At 40.1% G+C, this 23,981-nt stretch overlaps 2 protein-coding genes across 4 annotated transcripts; one reads left to right on the top strand and one right to left on the bottom strand.

The window, feature by feature from the left end:
* Positions 1-4,138: 4,138 nt before the first annotated feature.
* On the bottom strand, positions 4,139-17,841 carry LOC124112204 (ubiquitin-conjugating enzyme E2 Z-like). The gene is made up of 7 exons (XM_046472213.2): positions 17,669-17,841; positions 12,121-12,193; positions 11,330-11,517; positions 10,643-10,754; positions 10,013-10,125; positions 7,449-7,539; positions 4,139-6,543 (listed from the first exon to the last, which is right to left on the bottom strand). Exons 1-7 carry the CDS (start codon positions 17,809-17,811, stop codon positions 6,385-6,387), a joined length of 879 nt encoding a protein of 292 aa, XP_046328169.1. The 5' UTR covers positions 17,812-17,841; the 3' UTR covers positions 4,139-6,384.
* Positions 17,842-18,038: 197 nt separating this feature from the next.
* On the top strand, positions 18,039-22,640 carry LOC124112203 (CREB/ATF bZIP transcription factor-like). 3 transcript variants are annotated; one of them, XR_006857582.2, is made up of 4 exons: positions 18,039-18,433; positions 20,167-20,234; positions 20,565-22,367; positions 22,519-22,640. XR_006857582.2 is itself a non-coding variant. In XM_048382075.1 (3 exons), the coding sequence occupies exon 2, from the start codon at positions 18,799-18,801 to the stop codon at positions 19,693-19,695; it is 897 nt and encodes a 298-aa protein (XP_048238032.1). In that variant the 5' UTR covers positions 18,052-18,433; positions 18,743-18,798; the 3' UTR covers positions 19,696-20,234; positions 20,565-21,190. The 3 variants fall into 3 exon arrangements, 2 of the variants coding, with proteins under 2 accessions (XP_048238032.1, XP_046328168.2); XM_048382075.1 differs by lacking the exon at positions 22,519-22,640 and having other exon boundaries at positions 18,052-18,433; positions 18,743-20,234; positions 20,565-21,190; XM_046472212.2 differs by lacking the exons at positions 18,039-18,433; positions 22,519-22,640 and having other exon boundaries at positions 18,440-20,234; positions 20,565-21,190.
* The last annotated feature ends 1,341 nt before the right edge of the window (positions 22,641-23,981 follow it).

Genomic DNA, 23,981 nt, shown 5'->3' with positions numbered 1-23,981 from the left:
ACCCGACCGCCCCTCTCTTCACAAGTTGAAGGTTTCCTGATGAAGAGTCATCACACAAGCATCTTATTCATCAAACATCACCTTACATCCAACAAATAGAGCCACAAGGCCCTGCAGCTCACCTGGCAAGAAAAAATAATGTTATGACCTTCAACCTTATTTTAGACAACATTAGTGTGTGGTTATAGTGGTGCCTTGAACTATTAGGATCTTCGTATAGTCATAACAGTCACACAAAGTTTAAAACCTGTAATTTTTTAAAATAAAACCTTTAAGAAATTTAGATAAGATGTCTTCATAATAAGGCAATGCATTCCAAATTTCAGCTTCATCAGTGAAGCAGTGATAGAAGAGAAGGGATTTAAGATTATGGTTTAAGTGCAACTGTCAATGTTGGGGTTACTGGAGGTCACAGGGTCATGTACTTTTAAGGAGCCCGACAAAAGAAAGAGACTCCTCTTTGACATGCTGTAGGCTACTAGCTACTGCTTTGAGGTCTGAAGCAATGGCTGTTTTGGCTTTGGTCAGCCAATGTGGTAAAACATCTGTTGGCAGTTTGGGCCTGTTTGAGCTTTTTTCACTATTTTCTCCTATATCAAAAGGTACGGGATGGTGAAAGGATGACTCAAGGTCAAAATTCAGAATATCACAATATTTATGTTAGGCCACACTTCTAACTACACTTAGGCCAAATTTCAATACATTTTGGAAAAAAGATGGCTGCTAAATAGCCGTAAATGGGTTTCAAAAGATGGTTAAAATTGAAACGGAATTCTGTGAGCATGTTTTAGAGACACAATAGCTGAGAACATTCATACCAATTTTGTTGGACACATAGTTTCAGTAGAGATGTTGAAAATGCAAAACGTAATGATGGACAGATATGAAGACGGACGACAGAAAATGCGTCACAACAAAAGCTCACTTGATTCTCAGTCAGGTCAGCCAAAAATACTTCATGAAATATTAAATAACAAATTCCATTTTGGTCTTTAGCTTGGTTAATTTTCTATATAGGACAATGTAGCAAATTATATATTGGAAGTGGTCAATAATGTCTCAGGTTATCTCATTATTAAATTGACAACAAGAAAAACAATACACAAACAGTATGTACAATCACTACAATAACAGCTGAGCTGTCTAAAACAGTGGAACTAAAAATAAATTATGCTATGCTGAAATGCGAGGCTATACAATGGAATATACATGATTTATCTGATTACATGTCTAAAGAGCATTTTATCATAACAAATAAATACAAAGTTCTTCCATAGGGAAGTAGTGTCTTCTATACATATATGGTTGTATGGCAACTGTGGACATTACATTGTTTGTTGCCTAACACCACACTTGTAATCGCGTGAGGTCAAGATAAACCAGTGATTGATATTGTAAGCAACGTGTTATCCACAGTTAGGGACTCGCAATAAATCAAGTCTCTAATCCACCCTATCAGGCCCAGTGCTGTGGTTGCTGTGGACCAAGTCTTCCCATAATCCCCATATATAGACATGACAACATTAACTTTGTCCTGACATCACACACTGATCCCATCCAGAACCCTCATATTAGAGGTATTAACACAGTTAATGCCATGGCAGGCATATTGGAGGGAAAACCATTAGTTTGTTCAAACTTGGGAAATTCTTAACATCCCTAATAGTCTTATTCAAAATATTTTAGCACTGCAAAAATAATGTAAAAACTAAGTATTAAAGTCTTTTTGGCGGGTACATTATTTGGTCCTGTTAGCAGTGAAATAAAAGTCACCTTCAAAAACACATTCCTGAATATTATCAATCATAACAACCATAATTAGGAATATTACAATTCAATTTGTAATTCTTTAGCCATAGATTTGGTGGAATATCAGCCTATGTGAATACTGGGATATATCCCAGCGATGTCGTCATACCTCTGCACATTGGCTGCATGATTTCATTATAAATATGCACATAATAAATATTGGTATGACAAGATGATCAGCTACCCCTAGTTCCATGTTGTAAAACACAGTCAGTGTGGTTGTACCCCGTTTTTAGCAGTATTCCTGCAACATCACGGCGGGGACATCAGAAATGGGCTTCATGTAAAACACAGAGACGCGTGGGATCATGGACCGATTCCTGAAACAATTTTGGCCATTTCAAATGTTTTGTAAAGTTTAGTACCATATGACATGCCATTTCGGATTCAGAACTTACTCCATAGAAACGTTTCTAGTCATTGCTGGGGTGTACAGTACTCTTCCGTCACAAATCCAGACCCAAACCAACACACATCAATAGCAGGTAAACCATGGACCTTTGTCCCTCCTCGTACAACACAAGCCTACCTTCTGTGTTAACAGAACCAAACCTTGGCCCATTGTTTCAGACTCTCAGGCAGTTCCAGCATACAATGAAAGGAAGCTCATTTCCTCAACTATCACTTAGCTTGTCTGTATCAGGTAATCAGCGGAGGGTATTTGGCAGGTAGAGCTTTGTCAACATGGGTGTTTTGCCAAATACATCCGATTGATTCACTTGGCACATATACTATTAAACAATAGTTAAGGACCACCTGATTCTTTCATATTACAGTTAATCTGCCACGACAGTGAGTGAGTGAGTGAGTGAGTGAGTTGGGTTTTATGCCACTTTTAACAGTATTCCAGTTATATCACGGCGTGTCAGCTTAATGGGGGAGGAAAGCCAGAAGTGATGCAGGTCTCAGATGTTTACTACTTCGGTGAAACCCACGAGCACAGGTACATAATCAGGATGAACCGGGATTCAAACCCGCAATCATAGGTTTCTGGCGTGACCAAGGGTCACAACTCTGAACAGCGAATAGCGGGGCCTTAGACGACTGGGCCACCCGTGCCCTCCTGCCATGACAGATTAACTACATGTATAGTAATATAAAAGAATCAGGGAGTCCTTACTTCTTCTTTTTTAGCTTTATATAAGAAATTATGACTGTAAGAAGCTTTTTCATTTGCTTTGATTCCAAACAATCTCAAGCTTACTCCTATTTGTGTGGCTATGTCAAGTGAATAGATTTTATGTTCCCAGTTTGCAGCCAATATGTTATGTCTCGTAAAACTCCACATGTCTCCAACAACAGATAACGTGATACATGCCCCAGAAAATTGAGTTCATTGAAAAAAATATTTCCTTAGTTCAAAATCAGATTTTTCTAAATTCCGAGGCATTTTGTGTGGCTCTGTCCAAGGAGCTGTGTGCTATGGGGAAACGTAGAATGTGAGTGAGTGAGTGAGTTGGGTTTAACGCCGCTTTTAACATTATTCCAGTTATATCACGGCGTGTCAGCTTAATGTGGGAGGAAAGCCCGAAGTGATGCAGGTCTAAGACGTTTACCACTTCGGTGAAACCCACGAGCACGGGTATGGTGCTGACAAACCTAGAAACATAATCGGGGTGAACCGGGATTGGAACCCACAATCATAGATTTCTGGCGTGCCCAAGGGACGCAACTCTGCACAGCGAATCGCGGCGCCTTAGACAACTGGGCCACCCGTGCCCCCGGTAGAATGTGAATGCTGCAGTCTAACATTGACCCAACTGGCTGCACATGGTGTAGATATATAAGGAAAATATATCTCTAGCACAACTTGCATCTCTGAAAGGTAGTCATGAACGCATTTGGGTAGAACACATTTTAACAATTACAGATGTGGCCACTCACGCCACAATGTTTACAGTCATTTTTCACAGGGAACAAAGAACAACCATACCCCACTACAGTGAAATCGTGGTAACTCCATTTGCTTACAATAAACTATGGTCCCTGAGGAGTTTCTATGGTAGGGATTTCCTGGTTATACCCCAGGATACTTTGGGCATAGTATTTCTTAGGAGACTAGAACAGTTGAATACACCATGCATGCTACAAGCAAACTAGTCGTAATAGCTCAAACAAGACATGATGTTGGGTCCCTTTGAAATAACAATGTATTGTTTTATTTGCATCCATTCTCAAAGTTTATGTGTAAACGACACAATAAGTTAGCTCCGGTAAAACCTTGACATGGTCAAGATACTGACAATCAATTTATCTACAACTACTCACTCCTTACATGATAAATTTTCAAGAACATTCAGAGTTCACTGAAAAAATCATTATTCAGTTCAAATTTGTTCTTATTTTTATGTAATCAAAGGTGTTTTGTCATGGTCAACGTGTAACAAAGTATTAATTCTATAACAACTATAACATTGTATTGTGAAATTTGCAGTTCCCATTTTCTTTTTTTTAATGATGCTTGCTGCAGTCTAGTGATTCAATATTGGCCTCTAAGCAGGAATGATTACTCTGTTTACTACTAGATCTAGATATATACTACACAAAAAAAGTTAAAGAACACCCGATTTTTTCATAAAACTAGACTTAATCTGTCATGGCACTGAAGTAATATGAAAGAATTGGGTGTTCTTTACTTTTTGTGTGTAGTATATATCTAATGCAGCACCTAACATCCTCAACACTGTGAGTAAGCTGTGGGAGACAAGACAAGACAGAATGAGCCAGTTTCACAGTAAATACAGTTCCATATATACGTGCATCAACACATCAATGTAACACATCTGAAATGCAGATTGCTGAGGCAAACATATCCACTAGCCTGTATCAGTGTAGTTTCCACCCTCCATATCAAGCCTACTTTTGGTGCTGAAATATGAGAGAACTCTCACACATATCCAAAGTCCAATCAGAGAACATTTGACCAATCAACGTGTTCTGAAAACGTGGTTGATGCTTTTGACACAGTCATTGTCTGTCGAATTTGCGTCGACATCATTAAGAAATTAAGCTAAGACAAATATTTTGAAGTGGTTCAAGTTTTCAATCAACTTGCCCGAGTAATTTCATATATTTGAATGCAAATCAGGTTGTCTGCCATAGAAGTCATCACTGTGAAGCCATTAAAAATAAGAACAGCGATCTGATAGGATATCATGTGGTCGTCACTTTGTGAAGCCATAAGAACAGCGATCTGATTGGATATCACAAGAGACACGACTCATCTTCTACACAGGGTAGTGCCCCAATTGAGCCAAGAAAGTAGGCTTGAAATGGCAAGGTAGAAAACAAGGCTTTGATATAGGCTAGTGGGCACTCTTGCCCGGGAAGATGCTGAAAATTTGGCAATATCATACACTATTAGCTCCATGAATACTCATATCTGATCATTAATCATTGTCATGAACTAGGTGATTACACTGACCATCCTAGTTCTATGGCCACATAACATGCGTGAAGTAGTGAACACTCAACTCTGCCAACATTACATGAACTGTAGCCTAACAGTCAAGTTAATCTGTTCTTCATATCATGAAGGTATTGATACAAACATGGATTAAACATTTATGACATATCCAAACCCAAACATAACAACATTAAATATGTCTCATCTGTTATTTCAGCAATACTTGATGTGAACAGATGTATGTAAGATGATCGTTCTACACCACAACCAGGTTTAGGAGAACCTTTTCACAGTCATCAGTCTTCATCATTCAACTGATGCAAAAGATGACACATTCTGAAACACTCTTAAAAAGGCATATTCAAATTTTGTAAAATTTGGCAGAATGGCCACAAAAAGTAAATGAAGTTGTTCTGGGTTTTTATAGATAATTAAACACAACTTTGCTGTATGGGTTAGAATCTCATTCAGTGTGTTTGGTGATGGACTTAAACACAAAAACAAATTTTTCTGATTTCATTTTAAAGTTGATTATGTGTTTTCAAAGTGTGTCAGTATATCATTTTCCCTATGTTTTCCATTGATCTTTGATCGTTCGTTCCAAAAACTCTCTACAACAACTGTGGTCCCAACCTATGGAACATGTAGGACAACTCTTCGTTCAGGCGGACTGAACTCGTCAATGATACAATCATCATCATCATCATCATCATCATATTTCAACACCATCATCATCATCATCTTTCAACACCATCATCATATTTCAACATCATCATCATCATCATCATCATATTTCCACCTCCTTGTCCAAATAGAAATGAAAGCCCTATGGCTGTTTAAAATGAAACACTTGTCAGCTTGTTTTTGACATTGTTCAAACATATCTCAGCTGTAGACACACGTCAGTACAAGTGTGACTGAAAGCTCATTGGCTGTGTGTGACTTGACCACTCCGACACTCAACACGGTCAGTGTGTCCCTGTCAGTGTCAGGTGCTGGCCATTATTACTGTGCCAGATACAGGGCTTAAGTGTAGGTGGAAGCTGATTGGTCAAGCCTGCAGACCAGACACGCTCATTGGTCCTGTAGGGTCATATGATCTTCTGGAGCTACAATGGCACATACACACACACACATTTAAAGTGTCACTAGCACAGTTGTGTAGGATGTCAGCTCTGGGATGCAGGGGCTGTCTCAGTTTCTGAATCAGAGAGGTCGTCGTTATCCGAGGAATTGTCCAAGTTTTCATCAAGCTTAGCTTTTATCACATCCAGTCTTTTCTTTATGCCTTGGTAGTCAAATATCCCCCTCCTTTCTCCAAATGGATCCTGTAAAAGATGTACATCAATATAGTTGAGTATTATAATCTCTAGTGTCTTTTGATATCAAATATATGTACATGAGTCGATAAAAGTTAAAAATCTGAGTCTGCAAGTGTTGATATATTTCATATCAAACGAAACAAGGGCATCATTCTATTTAACATACAAAATCATTTTTCCAACTTGTTAAATTTGTAAACCGTAATAAGCAGTGTCTCATGTGTAAAATGTACTGCTAACCAGCTTCAGCAGCAGAGAGATCAGTGATATCAGTTGCCGTGACGTCACAATGGTCTGCAAAGCATTGGGATGTAATTTCATTGCAGCAGTATCCCCAGTTGGGTTTGCTTGATGTCACCCAAGCACTATACCCTGTGGAGGCCAGGTTTGGATGATATTTTGTTTGTTTGTTTGTTTGTTGTTTTACGCCGCACTCAGCAATATTCCAACTACATGACGGCGGTCTGTTAGTAATTGAGTCTGGACCAGACAATCCATTGATTGACAACATGAGCATCGATCTATGCAATATGGATCGAAGATATGCATCAATAAGGTCAGCGAGCCTGACCACCCAATCCCGTTAGTCGCCTTTTATGACAAGCATAGTCGCCTTTTACGGCAAGCATGGGTTGCTGAAGACCTATTCTACCCCAGATCTTCACGGTTTGGATGACAAAACCTGCTAAACACCAGTTCAATATGCAACTACCAGTACACTGAGAATGAATACAGGCTAACTAAACAGCTCAGGGATTTGTCTGAAGCATACTAGTGGCTGTAGTATGAGCATGCATGTAACTACACCATTGTGTCTACATGAGATGTGGTGCCTCGGAAGACTTGGCTACCTGTGACCTCCTTCAGACACAGAGTTTGAATATCTGTGTTGGAAGCTGCATGTCACTGACCTGCATTGTCTGCCCCTGCTGGTGGCTGTACTTGGTGCAGATGGACTCGTAGTAGTCGTAGTACGTTGGGAACGACTTCTCCATCACCTCCCTGCAGACATAATGGAAATTTTGGAAAATTTAGACATTTCACACAAAAGCAGTTGAGATACTTTATGTTCTGGAAATACAGCAACTATACACATGTACACTGGCTGTACTTACACATCTGATGCAGTGTCAATATCTTCAGAGCCATGTAAATTCTCAAACAGGAAACAGTGCAAGTGTTGCCTTACACAAGAAAAGAAAAGTGTTGCCTTTTACAAGCAAAGCAAAAGTGTTGCCTTTCACAAGCAAAGCAAAAGTGTTGCCTTTCACAAGCAAAGCAAAAGTGTTGCCTTTCACAAGCATACCACAAGTGTTGCCTTTTACAAGAAAAGCAAAAGTGTTGCCTTTCACAAGCAAAGCAAAAGTGTTGCCTTTCACAAGCAAAGCAAAAGTGCTGCCTTTCACAAGCATACCACAAGTGTTGCCTTTCACATGCAAAGCAAAAGTGTTGCCTTTCACAAGCAAAGCAAAAGTGTTGCCTTTCACAAGAAAAGCAAAAGTGTTGCCTTTCACAAGCAAAGCAAAAGTGTTGCCTTTCACAAGCATACCACAAGTGTTGCCTTTTACAAGAAAAGCAAAAGTGTTGCCTTTCACAAGCAAAGCAAAAGTGTTGCCTTTCACAAGCAAAGCAAAAGTGTTGCCTTTCACAAGCAAAGCAAAAGTGTTGCCTTTCACAAGCAAAGCAAAAGTGTTGCCTTTCACAAGCAAAGCAAAAGTGTTGCCTTTCACAAGCATACCACAAGTGTTGCCTTTTACAAGAAAAGCAAAAGTGTTGCCTTTCACAAGAAAAGCAAAAGTGTTGCCTTTCACAAGAAAAGCAAAAGTGTTGCCTTTCACAAGCAAAGCAAAAGTGTTGCCTTTTACAAGAAAAGCAAAAGTGTTGCCTTTCACAAGCAAAGCAAAAGTGTTGCCTTTCACAAGAAAAGCAAAAGTGTTGCCTTTCACAAGCAAAGCAAAAGTGTTGCCTTTCACAAGCATACCACAAGTGTTGCCTTTTACAAGAAAAGCAAAAGTGTTGCCTTTCACAAGCAAAGCAAAAGTGTTGCCTTTCACAAGAAAAGCAAAAGTGTTGCCTTTCACAAGCAAAGCAAAAGTGTTGCCTTTCACAAGCATACCACAAGTGTTGCCTTTTACAAGAAAAGCAAAAGTGTTGCCTTTCACAAGAAAAGCAAAAGTGTTGCCTTTCACAAGCAAAGCAAAAGTGTTGCCTTTTGCAAGCATACCACAAGTGTTGCCTTTCACAAGCAAAGCAAAAGTGTTGCCTTTTACAAGCAAAGCAAAAGTGTTGCCTTTCACAAGCAAAGCAAAAGTGTTGCCTTTCACAAGCAAAGCAAAAGTGTTGCCTTTTACAAGCAAAGCAAAAGTGTTGCCTTTCACAAGAAAAGCAAAAGTGTTGCCTTTCACAAGAAAAGCAAAAGTGTTGCCTTTTACAAGAAAAGCAAAAGTGTTGCCTTTCACAAGCAAAGCAAAAGTGTTGCCTTTTACATGCAAAGCAAAAGTGTTGCCTTTTACATGCAAAGCAAAAGTGTTGCCTTTTACAAGCAAAGCAAAAGTGTTGCCTTTTACAAGCAAAGCAAAAGTGTTGCCTTTTGCAAGCAATGTACAAGTGTTGCCTTTCACAAGCAAAGCAAAAGTGTTGCCTTTCACAAGCAAAGCAAAAGTGTTGCCTTTTACAAGCAAAGCAAAAGTGTTTCCTTTCACAAGCAAAGCAAAAGTGTTGCCTTTCACAAGCAAAGCAAAAGTGTTGCCTTTTGCAAGCAATGTACAAGTGTTGCCTTTCACAAGCTTGTCTTGTATGTTGAAATCAAGTAAGAACAATGGGACTATGGTTCTGACACAAGGGGCCATTGAGGTAAGGGAACAAAGGGAGATAACTCTTCACAATTACTGTAAATCTTTAAATTAATGCATCTCCAAAAGAATGCGACCACTGGCCCCTAGCCAAAAGTGCGACTCAATATGAATGCGACAACTCCCCTCCTCTCAAGCATCAGTGGATTTATATCTAAAGAAAATTTCCTCTGTCAATTTACAGGCGAATCCTCACCTTAATCCAACCCTACATTAATCACATGCGCAGTAGCATTAGAAGGCCTGTGTTGACAAATTTACGCCCTCACTTACCCAGGAAGGAAGATACCACTTATCTCATTATATACAGTTACACTGACAGTTTGACTATGTTTGTGCTCCCTCACTCACTCAAGCAAAACAATAGGATAGACTACATCCACAAACATTAACCCCAGACAGGTGGACGTCTACTGAACACAAATGGCAATATGTATGATAGATAATTAAGTTTAGTCATTTTTTGGTTACTTAAATTTAGGCAGGGATATTTATCCTAACTACCTTTAAGTATTGGGGGACGAAAAGTTGTAAAAACAGTAACTAAGGCATGAATATAAAAAAAAAATCAAATTCAATCTTCTAAGTATCTGTACCATTAAATGATGAGTATAATGTCTTACTTGAGGGCAGAGGGACAGACGGAGTGATCGTCCAGCATGTCGCACACTGCCACACGCAGTGTCTCGTGACAGATGATCTCGTTGTATCGCTTGGCGTCACCTGCATTCCTTTCCTGAACATAGAACATGCATGATATACAACCTACCCACTTAGTTTGTTCATAAGACAACAACATGTTAAGGGTACTAAATTCATCTGTGGGTCCACCAGTAGAGCTGAGTGTCACCTGATATTTCACGATATGATATGTATCATTATAAGGGCTGGTCCCAATACATCACAACAAATAGTACAAAATAATGAAATCACTGAAACACAACTGAACACAACACAAGCTTTTGCTAAATATTGATTTATTATTATCTCAAAAACAAACACCTGTCTCAACAAGAAACAAGAACAAAACAGTTTTTAAAAAAGGGATAGTTATTATATGTAATAGATAATGGATGAGTCCTCTGCCACCATGTCCTCGTGGTGTGCAATGTTTACCAGTTACTCTATGCTACTGTCTGTCATTATGGAAGGTAATTCCTGTTCTATTTATAGTGCATCACGATCTCACAAACTAATGATTGGGGTTAGTATCATCTGTACCTACGTATCCATGAATCGTTACACATAGTTACCCTTTCAAATCCAGGTTCGTTGTGGTAGGGCTTCTCGTTGAGCAGAGACTGGATTGATATGAGAACTGTGGACAGGCTCTGGGCGGGGCTCCAGGCAGGGCCAGACCATGTTCTGCGGGGGATAACTAGTGTTATCACATAAGCATACTCTGAGTGAGTGAGTGAGTCAACAGAAGGTTGTTTACCACACAGCAATATAGCAGTTACATCCTGACAGCCTGTAAAGAATAGAGTCTCAGCCAGGCAGACCAATGATATAATACCACAGCATTAACATCATACGCTATACAGGCTGATACACTGTAGCCACCTGATTTTAGTCAGCTCTTACAACAAGCACATGGAACTGACTGACTTCTATTCATTTACTAGTTTCACTCTGAAAGAGAGAATGAGAACCCATAAGTTAACAAAAGTCAAAGGGCGGATCCAGCATTTTTGAAGGGGAGGGGTTCAAAATATCAAAACCCTCTAAGTGGGGGAGGGTCTACAACATATTACATTTGGTTTTAAATTTTTAAAAGGCCCCCCCCCCCCCCCCCCCCCCCCCGATCCGCTTACCACTTATGGACACCCAACACACCTTGACATTAGCACCAAACAAGTTGTTCCAGTTAAACTAAAACAATACCACCAACATGACAAGTGCAGTTCATTCATTGTTACTGTGACAGTGGAATACCGTACCCGATGATACTAAGGCACACTTTCCCATTCTTGTAGAGGTTAGGGTTGAATCGAACACGCCCGTCCCCCGTTGTCATGAGCTTCACCCGGGGCGGGTGGATGGGGTAGTCTGGGGGACAACGGATGAGGAAGTAGAAGAACCCTCCTTCATATGGGGTGTCGAACGGGCCAGTTATCAAGGCATGGATCTACAAGAACACATTGGAAACTCTTTAACTTACCATCACTTATGACATACATACTGCAAAGAAAATGTGAGAATTTGCAGAGTGAGTGGATGAGTGGATGTGGTGAATGGTTTTATGCATTAGTTGCACATTTACAGTTACATAACAGGTGTGAGGTGAGGTGAAATGGGGTTTAACGTCATGTTCAAGATTATTGCATTTATGTAGCGATGTGCATGCATGTGTTAGTGTGTATGTGGCTGATTGTACTAGTTCGGACTGAATACCCCACTCAGACACAGTATACTGACTCTGAGCCGACCAGTGCCTGTTTTAGCCCCTTAATGCCAAGCACCAGACAGGGTAACAACAAGTACCATCTTTTAACGTCTTTTGGTATGTCGAATGGCATATAAATGTTTGTTGGTTTGTTATTTTATATGGCACTTAGCAATATTCCATGCCATATCTCGTTGATCCTCAAATAATTGAGTCTGGGCTAGGTAAATAATAGGTTAAGAAAAGCATAAAGCAGGGGCTAGTTACTGCCTATCATCATGGAAATCCAACATTTCAGACATCCAGCCCATGTGGGTGGAGACACATGCATGTACCAGGCAGTACCTTTGTGATGTCCTCCTTGTCAGGCACAATGCACATCCCCGGCGGCGGCTCGTTGTAGATGGTCATGATATCTCTGAAACATAGTAGATGGTCATGCTATCTCTGAAACATAGTAGATGGTCATGATATCTCTGAAACATAGTAGATGGTCATGATATCTCTGAAACATAGTACATAGATGTAGATGGTCATGATATCTCTGAAACATAGTACATAGATGTAGATGGTCATGCTATCTCTGAAACGTAGTACATAGATGTAGATGGTTATGCTATCTCTGAAACATAGTACATAGATGTAGATGGTCATGATATCTCTGAAACATAGTACATAGATGTAGATGGTCATGATATCTCTGAAACATAGTAGATGGTCATGACATCTCTGAAACATAGTAGATGGTCATGGTATCTCTGAAACATAATTGATGGTCATGCTATCTCTGAAACATAGTTGGTCATGATATCTCTGAAACATAGTTGATGGTCATGATATCTCTGAAACATAGTTGATGGTCATGATATCTCTGAAACATAGTTGATTGTGATGCTATCTCTGAAACATAGTTGATTGTGATGCTATCTCTGAAACACAGTTGATGGTCATGATATCTCTGAAACATAGTTGATGGTCATGATATCTCTGAAACATAGTTGATTGTGATGTTATCTCTGAAACATAGTTGATGGTCATGATATCTCTGAAACATAGTACATAGATGTAGATGGTCATGATATCTCTGAAACATAGTACATAGATGTAGATGGTCATGCTATCTCTGAAACGTAGTACATAGATGTAGATGGTTATGCTATCTCTGAAACATAGTACATAGATGTAGATGGTCATGATATCTCTGAAACATAGTACATAGATGTAGATGGTCATGATATCTCTGAAACATAGTAGATGGTCATGATATCTCTGAAACATAGTAGATGGTCATGCTATCTCTGAAACATAGTTGATTGTGATGCTATCTCTGAAACATAGTTGATGGTCATGATATCTCTGAAACACAGTTGATGGTCATGATATCTCTGAAACATAGACAAAAGGCTACATGATACATCTAGTTTGTTTTATTTTACATCACTATCTCAAAATCAAAGTCTGAAATAGATTTCTGGGGCAATAACACTTTTTGTGTTTTTTAACCATCAGACAGACTGTGCTAAAAGACTCATATCTACTGACCTGAACTATTATTTTGGGACCATTTTAAGTAGATTTTACTGTTGATATCAAGGACTTTATAAGCTATAGCTTACTTGACTGAGGAATTTAGTTCGTTTCAGGCTTCAGGGTAATGGATAAAGTTGCAGCCTGATAACAAAAGGACCCCCTCTTGAAACTTGTTCCATAATCCTCCCAGTAGTTTAAGAACATAACATTTTCTCTAATAACAGAAACTTCAGTAAACACGGTCACCATAACAGTGCTATTAAATGAATTTGTAACAGAGTGTAATATATCCTATTCAGAAGAAATTAAAGAACACCCAATTTTTCATATGATTATAGTTAATCTGTCATGCCAATAAATCAGGTGTTCTTTAACTTCTTTTGAGTAGTATATTATTTGTAATACCGGGTTCCTTTGCTATTGCCCAGGCAAATAAAGCGCGGGAGTAGTGCACTTTACCGGGCGCACTTTTTCAGATCCAATTAGCGCTGTGGGGGCTCAAACGCGCTTCGCCGGCTCACCGTCTCTGCTAATTAATGCGTTAATTAGCTGACGCTCTACCACTGGACCACAGGCGCTATCACATGTAATCAGTGCTCGTTTAACGGGTCATTAGAATCCCCATTGACATGCATGCGTAATTCAGTAAACAATGAATTGCGCATGCGTGTGACATCACGGTCCGCTCTCCCATTCATCTTTTCTTGAAACCACACCCGCAATTGTTTATGTCAACATGACCGACCAATGGAATTAACCGGATTAACGCTTGAAAAGGTAAGAATTTATGGCTAACAGAAAAGGGGTTTTGGATCGTAAAGACGTGTAAGTTTCCCTAAGACCGAAAAGGGGTTTTGGATCGTAAAGACGTGTAAGTTTCCCTAAGACCGAGAACGGGTGTTAGATCATAAAGATGTGTAAGTTTCCCTAAGACCGAGAATGGGTGTTGGATCGTGAAGGGAGAGTCACCAGAGCGTGAGGCACGGTAACGGTATAACGAGACAGCGGTGGCACTATAGCGCGGTAATTGAGCGGATGGTAGAGCTCGGGCTGAGCCTGGTAAACTGCATTGTTGCCTAAAGCGCTAACTCAGTCATAGCGTGTGGTAAAGCATGGCTCCCTAAATTCCCATACATTTTAAATAAACTCAAGTTTCACACTGACACATTGATTTTTCTCCATTGTGAAAAAACATTACCAGATGATCACCATGAGCATGCAACACCAGAAATACCAGTTAACAAATCCGAACTGAAGTACACCAGTTAATCCTTTTATTACACGAACGGTTATATAAACATGTTCATTGATATCCGGACTTATGTTTGTAATATATTTGACTTATTTTATTCAAAATTTCATTCAATATCGTGACATAAATTTCGTTGAAATCGTGTGTGAAGTGATCGGTAGATCGCAAAACTCACTGTTATTTACAGCAACACGAGTTACCAAAGTAATTTTTCCACACTGATCCAGCTTCTTCATTTACAAATAACACTTATAAGCGTACACCAGAATTTAACACACTTCACTCCATATGAGGTCAGGTGAGGTGAAATTGGGTTTTACGTCGCGTCCAAGATTATTGCACTTATATAGCGACGTGCATGCACGTGTATGTGTGTGTGTGGCTGCTTGTACTAGTCCGGACTGATGCCGATTTATAGTGCTAGCTCACTGAGATACCATGCCGCAGTTTAACATGAATACCCCACTCAGACACAGTATACTGACTCCGAGCCGACCAGTCCTTGTTTTAGCCCCTTAATGCCGAGCGCAAGACAGGGTAACAACAAGTACAATCTTTTAACGTCTTTTTGTATGACGCGGCCCGGGATCGAACCCTGGACCTTCCGCTCTCCGGGCGGACGCTCTACCACTAGACCATGGAGGCGGTCTTCACTCCATATGATAATCCACATGTAAACAAATCGTATCCCATTTGCATGGATCAATGCTCATGATGTCAATCACTGGATTGCAGAGCTCCAGATAAGCTGCGTATCTGCGTGAAATACGCATCAGAAATGCAGATATACGCAGTAAAATATAATCCAAGCGTATCAAATACGCAACGAACATTACAGATACGCTACAAAAATAAAATTTGTGTGTATCATCAAAATATTGTGAAGTAACCCTGCGTATTCGATTAGCAAATCAGCAACTTATTTTGAAATTATAAACGGGCATTCCGTCAACCTTGCCAAACTCCACGATGACAGTCACATCATGATCATTTGCCATCACACTTTCGTGTGGAAGTATCGTGGTATTTTTGAGACCTATAAAGCTCTCGAACCCACACGACACCAGTTTGCAGGGACTAGATGAATAGTGTTTTTAAATATTTAACTTAAATACCCACATGTGTAAAAACTAGTGGGTAACAGAAATTTGAATACGCAGATAGAATAACTGATACCCAATGATTTTAAAATGCATGGGTAAAATACCCACAACACCAAAAGCTTATCTGGAGCTCTGCTGGATTGTCTGGTCCAGACTTGATTATTTACAGACCGCCGTCATATAGTTGGAATATTGTTGAGTTGCCTTGTTAAACAACAAACAAACAAAACATGTAAACAATATCTTCCACACTCAGCCCATATTGCTGTGCAAGGTACATATTTGCCAGAGCAGACCTGATGAGGGAGCTTGACTGAGCCATCTGGACCTGAGCCCAAGGGTTCATAGAACCTCTGCATTTATGTATATGGAATATGATATATACTCTATACTTGTATACATATTATATTTTCTCTGAACATCATATCTTCATTGATCAACCCACAATGACCAAAATGTCTTCAACATGTATTTAAAATTAATCATCTATTCTTTATCATTAAGCTCTCAATAAATTAGACATTTATAAGCATTATCAAAACACTCTAACCAACAAGTTGATAAAGCCACTGTCTTGTTGCTTGATCTTTACTTCAAGCTTCTTTTCATATGTTTATAGATTGGTAAATGTTCAGGTATCAATGCAAATATAGTTTTTCTTAAAGACAAGTTAAAATGAAATTTAGGGTAATGTATTCACAATTTGTCCAGTTTTACTATCCTAACTGTTTGGCCCCTGTTTACGATCTTAGGGCACAGTGCTAGTGGAAGCATGAACACCTGTTAAACTGCAAATATATTCAGAACACACCACTGGTGCAGGATAGGGATGAACTGGTTATCATCCACACTTCGGCTGTTTAACAATAATGAACAATTATTGAGTATAATTAGTCTGTGATTATTTAACCAACTTGGCAAATTGTGAGTAGGCATATAGCAGTCTGTCCCAAAAACCCTTACTTTCTGACCTAATGAAACTTAACAGAATTTTACTAGGCTCAGTCTTCGGACAAGTGGCTTCAGTCACAGACTGACTGTGCTTAAGGGAATGAACACTTTTACTTTGTATTCATAACATATTCGTCACTGTTTCTCAAAATGAAAGCGTGAGATTTCCCAATCTCATTAATATCAGATCTCAGTTCTCACTACCGCTAAACAAAGATATCCAAAAAATGCTTTCACTTCAGGGATACGTTTTATTATTATTAAACTATAACCATCAGGGGCATTTCCAAATAAGAACATCCGATGAGCTTCCACCGTTCTTTTTGTCTGTTTGTTTAGACTGAAGAAATTAATTAACATGCGCCCTTTTTCAAAATCTTCATACATCACGGGTAACCAATCAGCATCAAAAAATGCATAAAACAGATATTGCCACAAAGTTTATTTACACTGTCCTTACAGCGGTAGCAAATCGACTCACAGCAGCTAGTGAGCCCAAGAGGGCAGTGTTAGACAGCTGAGAAGAAGCCAGAGATTAGTGCCCCTTTAACAAAGATCTGTTAACATACTTTAAAAAAAGCAACCAACAACAAACATTCATCTGTTTGAATAATGTCTAGTTTTTAACAGAAATCCCCGCATGTCATTTCACTTTCTGGATATATCCTGGTTGTTATTCTTGTGATTCATTTACAACATTAAAGGCTAACTGAAAGAATGTATACCGCAGAAATCAGATATATATGTATATATAATATTCACAACAAAACCTTTGATATTAACTTCATATCAGGTGTTCACGCAGTTCACGCAGCAAGACAAGTGACTGGCAGTGAGGTCTAAAACACGGAGTGAAATGGAAATAAAATCACTCGGTCAATCAACGTTGGCATTTTCGAATCGGTATAGTTAAACACCGTAATTCGGAACAGCTAGATAGTCCATGTTCGGATTTTGGTTTTCGGAAAGGGAAACTGTCAAAAATACCATTATGTCTAAGAACACGGAAATATCGCTTTTTTAATTTGATCGATATGTGACTAATGGCGTTGCGTACCGCTTAATTCTGAGAATACATTGCTGCGTAGGTTTTTCTTTGTCCCAATCTTTACAGTGACATGGGTCCCAGTGAGGCCACTTCAGAGAAGGGCCTTCATCTGTTGCTACCAGGTCCAGCGTATCTTCCAAAGCAGTCGCCATGTTGCTCTTATTCCGACTTCCTCTTTGCCGCACTGACCTCAAATGTCTTGTGAATAAATGATACAGAATATAATTTGATATAAATAGGGAATTCAAATTCCAAAAAAACATCTAGGTTAATGCAAACGATAAAATTTATCACCTTGACGAATAAAAACCAATCGCTATAACTTCGGATCGTAACTCCGTATTCCCAAACATCAAAATAAACACAAGGAAACAAACTTCTCATTACTGGCAGGGAAGTCCTTTTTCAAAGATGACGACAAAGTTAAGAATTCATGGCGTGATAGTAACTAATTGTAATTGTCAATTACATATCAGATTATTTTTTATCGAAAACATAGAGCCAAACTTTATTTTGTAGCGGACATTTTCTTGAGTGATAAGGTCGTAAACGTTCGTGGGACGTTTCGCGCACCTGACAAGCGTCATTTCTAAATTTAGACTTCATTTGTCACGTGATAGCAGTTGACCAATCAATTTGTCCGAATTTATGCTGAGGTTCGCAGACGTTAGCGAAACGTTTCTTCGGTATATAGTCAACGCGGAAGGTTATGTGCGTGCAGTTGCAGTCCTGGCAGCGGTAGAGGAAGGTGTACAGCTCTGGTTAAGGATTTTGGTAACGCATTTGTTGTTGTAACACGTAATTTGTGTACCTGTCAAACTCCGGGTAGTATCGTTGATTAATTTGACGACATATTAGCCGAATATTTCAGTTTTGTTGTGTTATTCGCAAACTTGGGATCACTTTCAGAAGGAATTTTCCAGAATTCAAAATCTTGAGTAAGTCGTACTGAAATGGGCGAAATGGCGTTATCGTTTGATGATTTACTGAAAGTCGAGTGTGGTATGGATGTACCTCTAGATATGGACATCCCAGATAACTTGTTTGATTTAGATAATTCCTCAAGTGAAATTATTCAGGCAGGCACGACCGGTGACAAGTGGCAGAAGAAGTCGCCATTTCACGAATCGGACAGTGGCATGTCGGAAGACTTGAATAGTGTAGATCTTAACAGCCCTCAGAGCGTTACTGATACATCAGGAAAAATGCTGGATGAATTTGTGGACGCTTTAGATTTTGAGCCCTTCTGTCATGGTGCTGATAAGGACCTTGCAAACTATTTTTGTACTGCCCAGTCACCAGAATCTGAGGAGGAATACACTGATATCAGCAACAACCACCCAGAAAGGACTCTCAGAACACAAACATCTGTCAGTAGTTCTAGGTCAAGTTCACCTGAAATTCCACAGAAGACACTACGTGGTAGGGTAGTTCAGAAAAGTGGCAAAACTGCTCCTGTTTCCTCAAAAACTGTTCGTAAGTCCTCTCCACATGACTATGTGACGTCCTCCCAACCAACAGGTATTCAGTCTGTGAAGGTTTTGAAAGTTATTAAGACCTCTGGTACGGCAAATACAGCCACAGAGGTGTTGAGGGCCCTGGATGACCGAAACAAGAAGAATGCGGTTCAGGCTAAAATCAACAGGGAGAAGAAGAAGCATTATATCAAAAGTCTTGAGGACCAAGTCTCTGAACTTACCGATGAGAATGGTCAGTTGAAAGTGGAGAATGACTCTATGAAGAACAGAAACACTTCCTTGGAGGAGGAGGTCCAGTACCTGCGAGCAGTGTTGGCAAATGAAAGCAGCTTATCGAGGTTGCTAGGTAACATTGAAAATGTTCAAAATGTTAAACTGAAGTCTTCATTTGCCTCCCGCAAACGCAGTGCTGCTATGGACCATGACTACACCCCCAACAAGAAGAGCAAGCAATCTCACTCTACTGCTGGTGTGTGTCTGCATGTGGACAATGACACAGTATCTTTGGAATTCTGTTCAAAGTGTTCTAAGATGGCAAAATCAAGTGACGAAGATTGACATTAAAGCTAAGCCAGGAGATAGTCTCCATTGCAAAGTGCTAGTCTGCTTGAACCAACCAAGCAGAAACCAAGCCGATTGTGCTGGCCATGTACACAAGTGACTTCCAGGCACAGGACCTCAGTGACGAAATGTCACTGCAGTTTTGTACATTGTTGTATGATAATGTCCAGTGACTTCCTGCCATGGGACATCTGAAAGTGGTAAAAATGTCACGACAGTAATGTAAATTGTTGTATCATATATGAGAATTTGCAGATGTTGATGTGAAAATGTTTTGTTGCAAGTTTCCAATTGTTAGCAGTCATGGTGAATTGTTGATGTTTGACACATTTGGTCTGATCTGGCAATCTTGCAACATTTCTTTCAGAAGCAGCAATGAAGCAGTTTTGGCTGAGTGTACATATTGCGAGAGATTGCCATTTCAGCGACAGGATTGATATGTTATTCAATTGTGACTTTCCATTTTAGGGGAGCAAGCCAATGGGGGAGATCTAATCTCGCCGAGATGAATGCTTGGCAGAATGTTTGTTTATTCGGTAAGGTCCCGCCACAGTTTTAGTATGTTCTTAGATTGGCAACTTTCATAAAGATTTCTTTTTAAAAGTTACTGTTTGGCTCATGCTTTCAAAATTGTGGAAGAATAGTTGCCAGTCTAAGTTAGGGTTAAGAAAAGAGAAAAAAGACCATAATTTTGCATGCCTTTCATGTTAAATTAAGTAAGACTATTTAAATTTAAGACATTTTTTCACTAATGTCCAAAGATAATGTGAGATGCAATTTACAAGATTTGAGGGTGGAAACCCCTCTTGTACATATGTGTATGTTGAAGTTCCGCAGAGAACTTACACCTTACCTTTGTTATGCAGCTTCCTGTGTGCGTGAAGAGCCAAGAACTGTAGTAGAGAATCATTGAGAAACCAAGAGTATGCCGAGGGCATGGGTAATGTTACATTGGTAAGATACTTGCCAACAGGTAACATGGGTTTGGTAAGGCTCGTGAAGAAAAATGTAAAGTTAAATAGAATTTTTTTAAATTCATGAAATTTGTATATTTTTTTGTCTTATTTAATTCTTTTTGGTTTAATTTTACATTTTTCTTCACTCTGTTCAAATAAAGCATTATGATGACCATTTGTATTTCAACGGTTGGTATGCCCATTTAAGAACTTTTCTGGAAAATCTGGAAGTAACATTTTACTTGTGGCCATGTGGTAATCATCTAACCTTTGACATCATAGGAATTAATTGAGCATGTACATTATTGCTCATTGAAATTTTTTTTATCTTTTCAAGTCCGTCCATGTGCTTATTTGAGCAGACGAGTCTGGTTGTTCAAATGATTTTGTTGGATATGGTAACATCAATCAGATCTTGACATAGTCTGTAATCTAGTGAATTGAATTCATATATGATCATGTTGGGCAATTGCTTTCATTTTGCATATGAAACACTTTCTGTGTATGAATAAAACTGTAATTATGAACATTTAAAACATGTTTCCTCCTTATTTGCGATGTATGTTGGAGGTTGTATGCCTTGAACTAACCAGTGTTGCAGATGGAGAGAAGTGGCTATAGAGCATGTAGAGTGCAGAGAGTTGGAGACAATTAGAGTGTTGATGGTGAGAAAACTTTATCATTTATTGGCCAAACTTTGACAATAGTTTAGTATGGCAGTTGTGTAGCAGTTTGCCATTATATTAAATTGTGATGTTGCCTTTTGGCATACTAGTTAATAATGTGTGTGGAAGATAGATCTGCCGTTTGGTCAGTTGAATTCATGACATGGCTGCCATGTTTCCAAGAGTTTGTTGATATTTTACTGACATCGTTTTATCTTTGAACATCCTCTTATTTCAGTTGTTGCGGTGTCTCTCTAAAGATATTCTGGCGATATTTGAGCTTGGATGATTTGAAGTCAACTTCTGTAGATGGATAGTGATCTAATGAAAAAAATCTTTTGGTTGTCTCAAAATTATCTGACATCAAACAGGTTCTGTCTATCCTGTGTCCCAGCAATCCAGAGAAACAATGCATTCAGTCTTCACTACTCTTGATTCCCGCCCGTGTCTACCCCAGGAAAGATTGTCATTCATGTTCGGATGGTGCTATGATCAATGTTATGTAATAGGTTGTTCCTGCAAAGCACAGGATAGTTTTTGAAGTAGGCACAGGAGGAAAAGTTCATTATATTCACCCATCAAGTAACTGGTACAGGGTCACAACTCCTGATGCACAAGGGGCGGTCGGGTAGCCTAGTGGGTAAAGCGTTCGCTCGTCACGCCCAGGACCCGGGTTCGATTCCCAACATGGGTACAATGTGTGAAGCCCATTTCTGGTGTCCCCCAGGTCTTGGTAATGCTTGAATATTGCTAAAAGTGGCGTAAAACCATACTCACTCTTGAAGCACAAATCAGGTGTTTCTGCCAATGTTTTTTTCCCCATGGAGATTCTGGGTTACAGTAGGTCCCAGGTAAATGTAGTAAGACGGGTCTGTCGGGTCCTTGGTTACAGTAGGCCACAGGTAACTGTAGTAAGACAGTTATGTGGAATCATGGATTACAGTAGGTCACAGGTCACTGTAGTAAGGCGGTTCTGTGGGATCCTGGGTTACAGTAGGTCCCAGGTAACTGTAGTAAGATGGTTCTGTGGGATCCTTGGTTACAGTAGGTCCCAGGTTACTATAGTGAGACGGGTCTGTCGGGTTCTTGGTTACAGTAGGTACCAGGTAACTAGTAAGATGGTCCTGTGGGAACCTTGGTTACAGTAGGTCCAAGGTAACGGTAGTAAGACGGTTCTGTGGTGTTCTGTGTTACAGTAGGTCCCAGGTAACTGTAGTAAGATGGTTCTGTGGGATCCTGGGTTACAGTAGGTCCCAGGTAACTGTAGCAAGATGGTTCTGTGGGATCCTGGGTTACAGTAGGTCCCAGGTAACTGTAGTAAGATAGTTCTGTGGGATCCTTGGTTGGTAGGTCCCAGGTAACTGTTGTAAGGCTTTTCTTTGGGATCCTGGGTTACAGTAGGTCCCAGTTTACTATAGTGAGACGGGTCTGTCAGGTCCTTGGTTACAGTAGGTCCAAGGCAACAGTAGTAAGACGGGTCTGTGGGATCCTGGGTTACAGTAGGTCCCAGGTAACTGTAGTAAGACGGTTCTGTGGCATATTTGGTTACAGTAGTAAGCAGGTAACTGTAGTGAGACGGTTCTGTGGGATCCTGGGTTACAGTAGGTCCCAGGTAACTGTAGCAAGATGGTTCTGTTGGATCCTTGGTTACAGTAGGTCCCAAGTAACTGTAGTAAGATGGTTCTGGGGGATCCTGGGTTACATTAGGTCCCAGGTAACTGTAGCAAGATGGGTCTGTCAAGGCCTTGGTTACATTAGGTCCCAGGTAACTGTAGTGAGACAGTCCTGTGGGATCCTAGGTTACAATAGGTCCCAGGTAACTGTAGTGAGACTGTCCTGTGGGATCCTAGGTTACAATAGGTCCCAGGTAACTGTAGTAAGATGGTCCTGTGGGATCCTTGGTTACAGTAGGTCACAGGTCACTGTAGTAAGGCGATTCTGTGGGATCCTGGGTTACAGTAGGTCACAGGTATCTGTAGTAAGATGGTTCTGTGGGATCCTTGGTTACAGTAGGTCCCAGGTAACGGTAGCAAGACGGGTCTGTCGGGTCCTTGGTTACAGTAGGTCCCAGTTAGCTATAGTGAGACGGGTCTGTCAGGTCCTTGGTTACAGTAGGTCCCAGGTAACTGTAGTAAGATGGTTCTGTTGGATCCTTGGTTACAGTCGGTCCCAGGTAACTGTAGTGAGATGGTTCTGTGGGATCCTTGGTTACAGTAGGTCCCAGGTAACTGTAGTGAGACGGTTCTGTGGAATCCTGGGTTACATTAGGTCCCAGGTAACTGTAGTAAGACGGTTCTGTGGCATATTTGGTTACAGTAGTAAGCAGGTAACTGTAGTGAGACGGCTCTGTGGGATCCTGGGTTACAGTAGGTCCCAGGTAACTGTAGCAAGATGGTTCTGTTGGATCCTTGGTTACAGTAGGTCCCAGGTAACTGTAGCAAGATGGTTCTGTTGGATCCTTGGTTACAGTAGGTCCCAAGTAACTGTAGTAAGATGGTTCTGGGGGATCCTGGGTTACATTAGGTCCCAGGTAACTGTAGCAAGATGGGTCTGTCGGGTCCTTGGTTACAGTAGGTCCCAGGTAACTGTAGTGAGACAGTCATGTGGGATCCTAGGTTACAATAGGTCCCAGGTAACTGTAGTGAGACAGTCCTGTGGGATC

The sequence above is a fragment of the Haliotis rufescens genome, unplaced genomic scaffold, assembly GCF_023055435.1.
Source record: "Haliotis rufescens isolate VD_foot unplaced genomic scaffold, xgHalRufe1.0.p SCAF_4, whole genome shotgun sequence".
Lineage (NCBI taxonomy): Eukaryota > Metazoa > Mollusca > Gastropoda > Lepetellida > Haliotidae > Haliotis > Haliotis rufescens.
The sequence above is the reverse complement of the archived record's forward strand: the minus strand, read 5'-3'. Positions and strand labels throughout refer to the sequence as shown.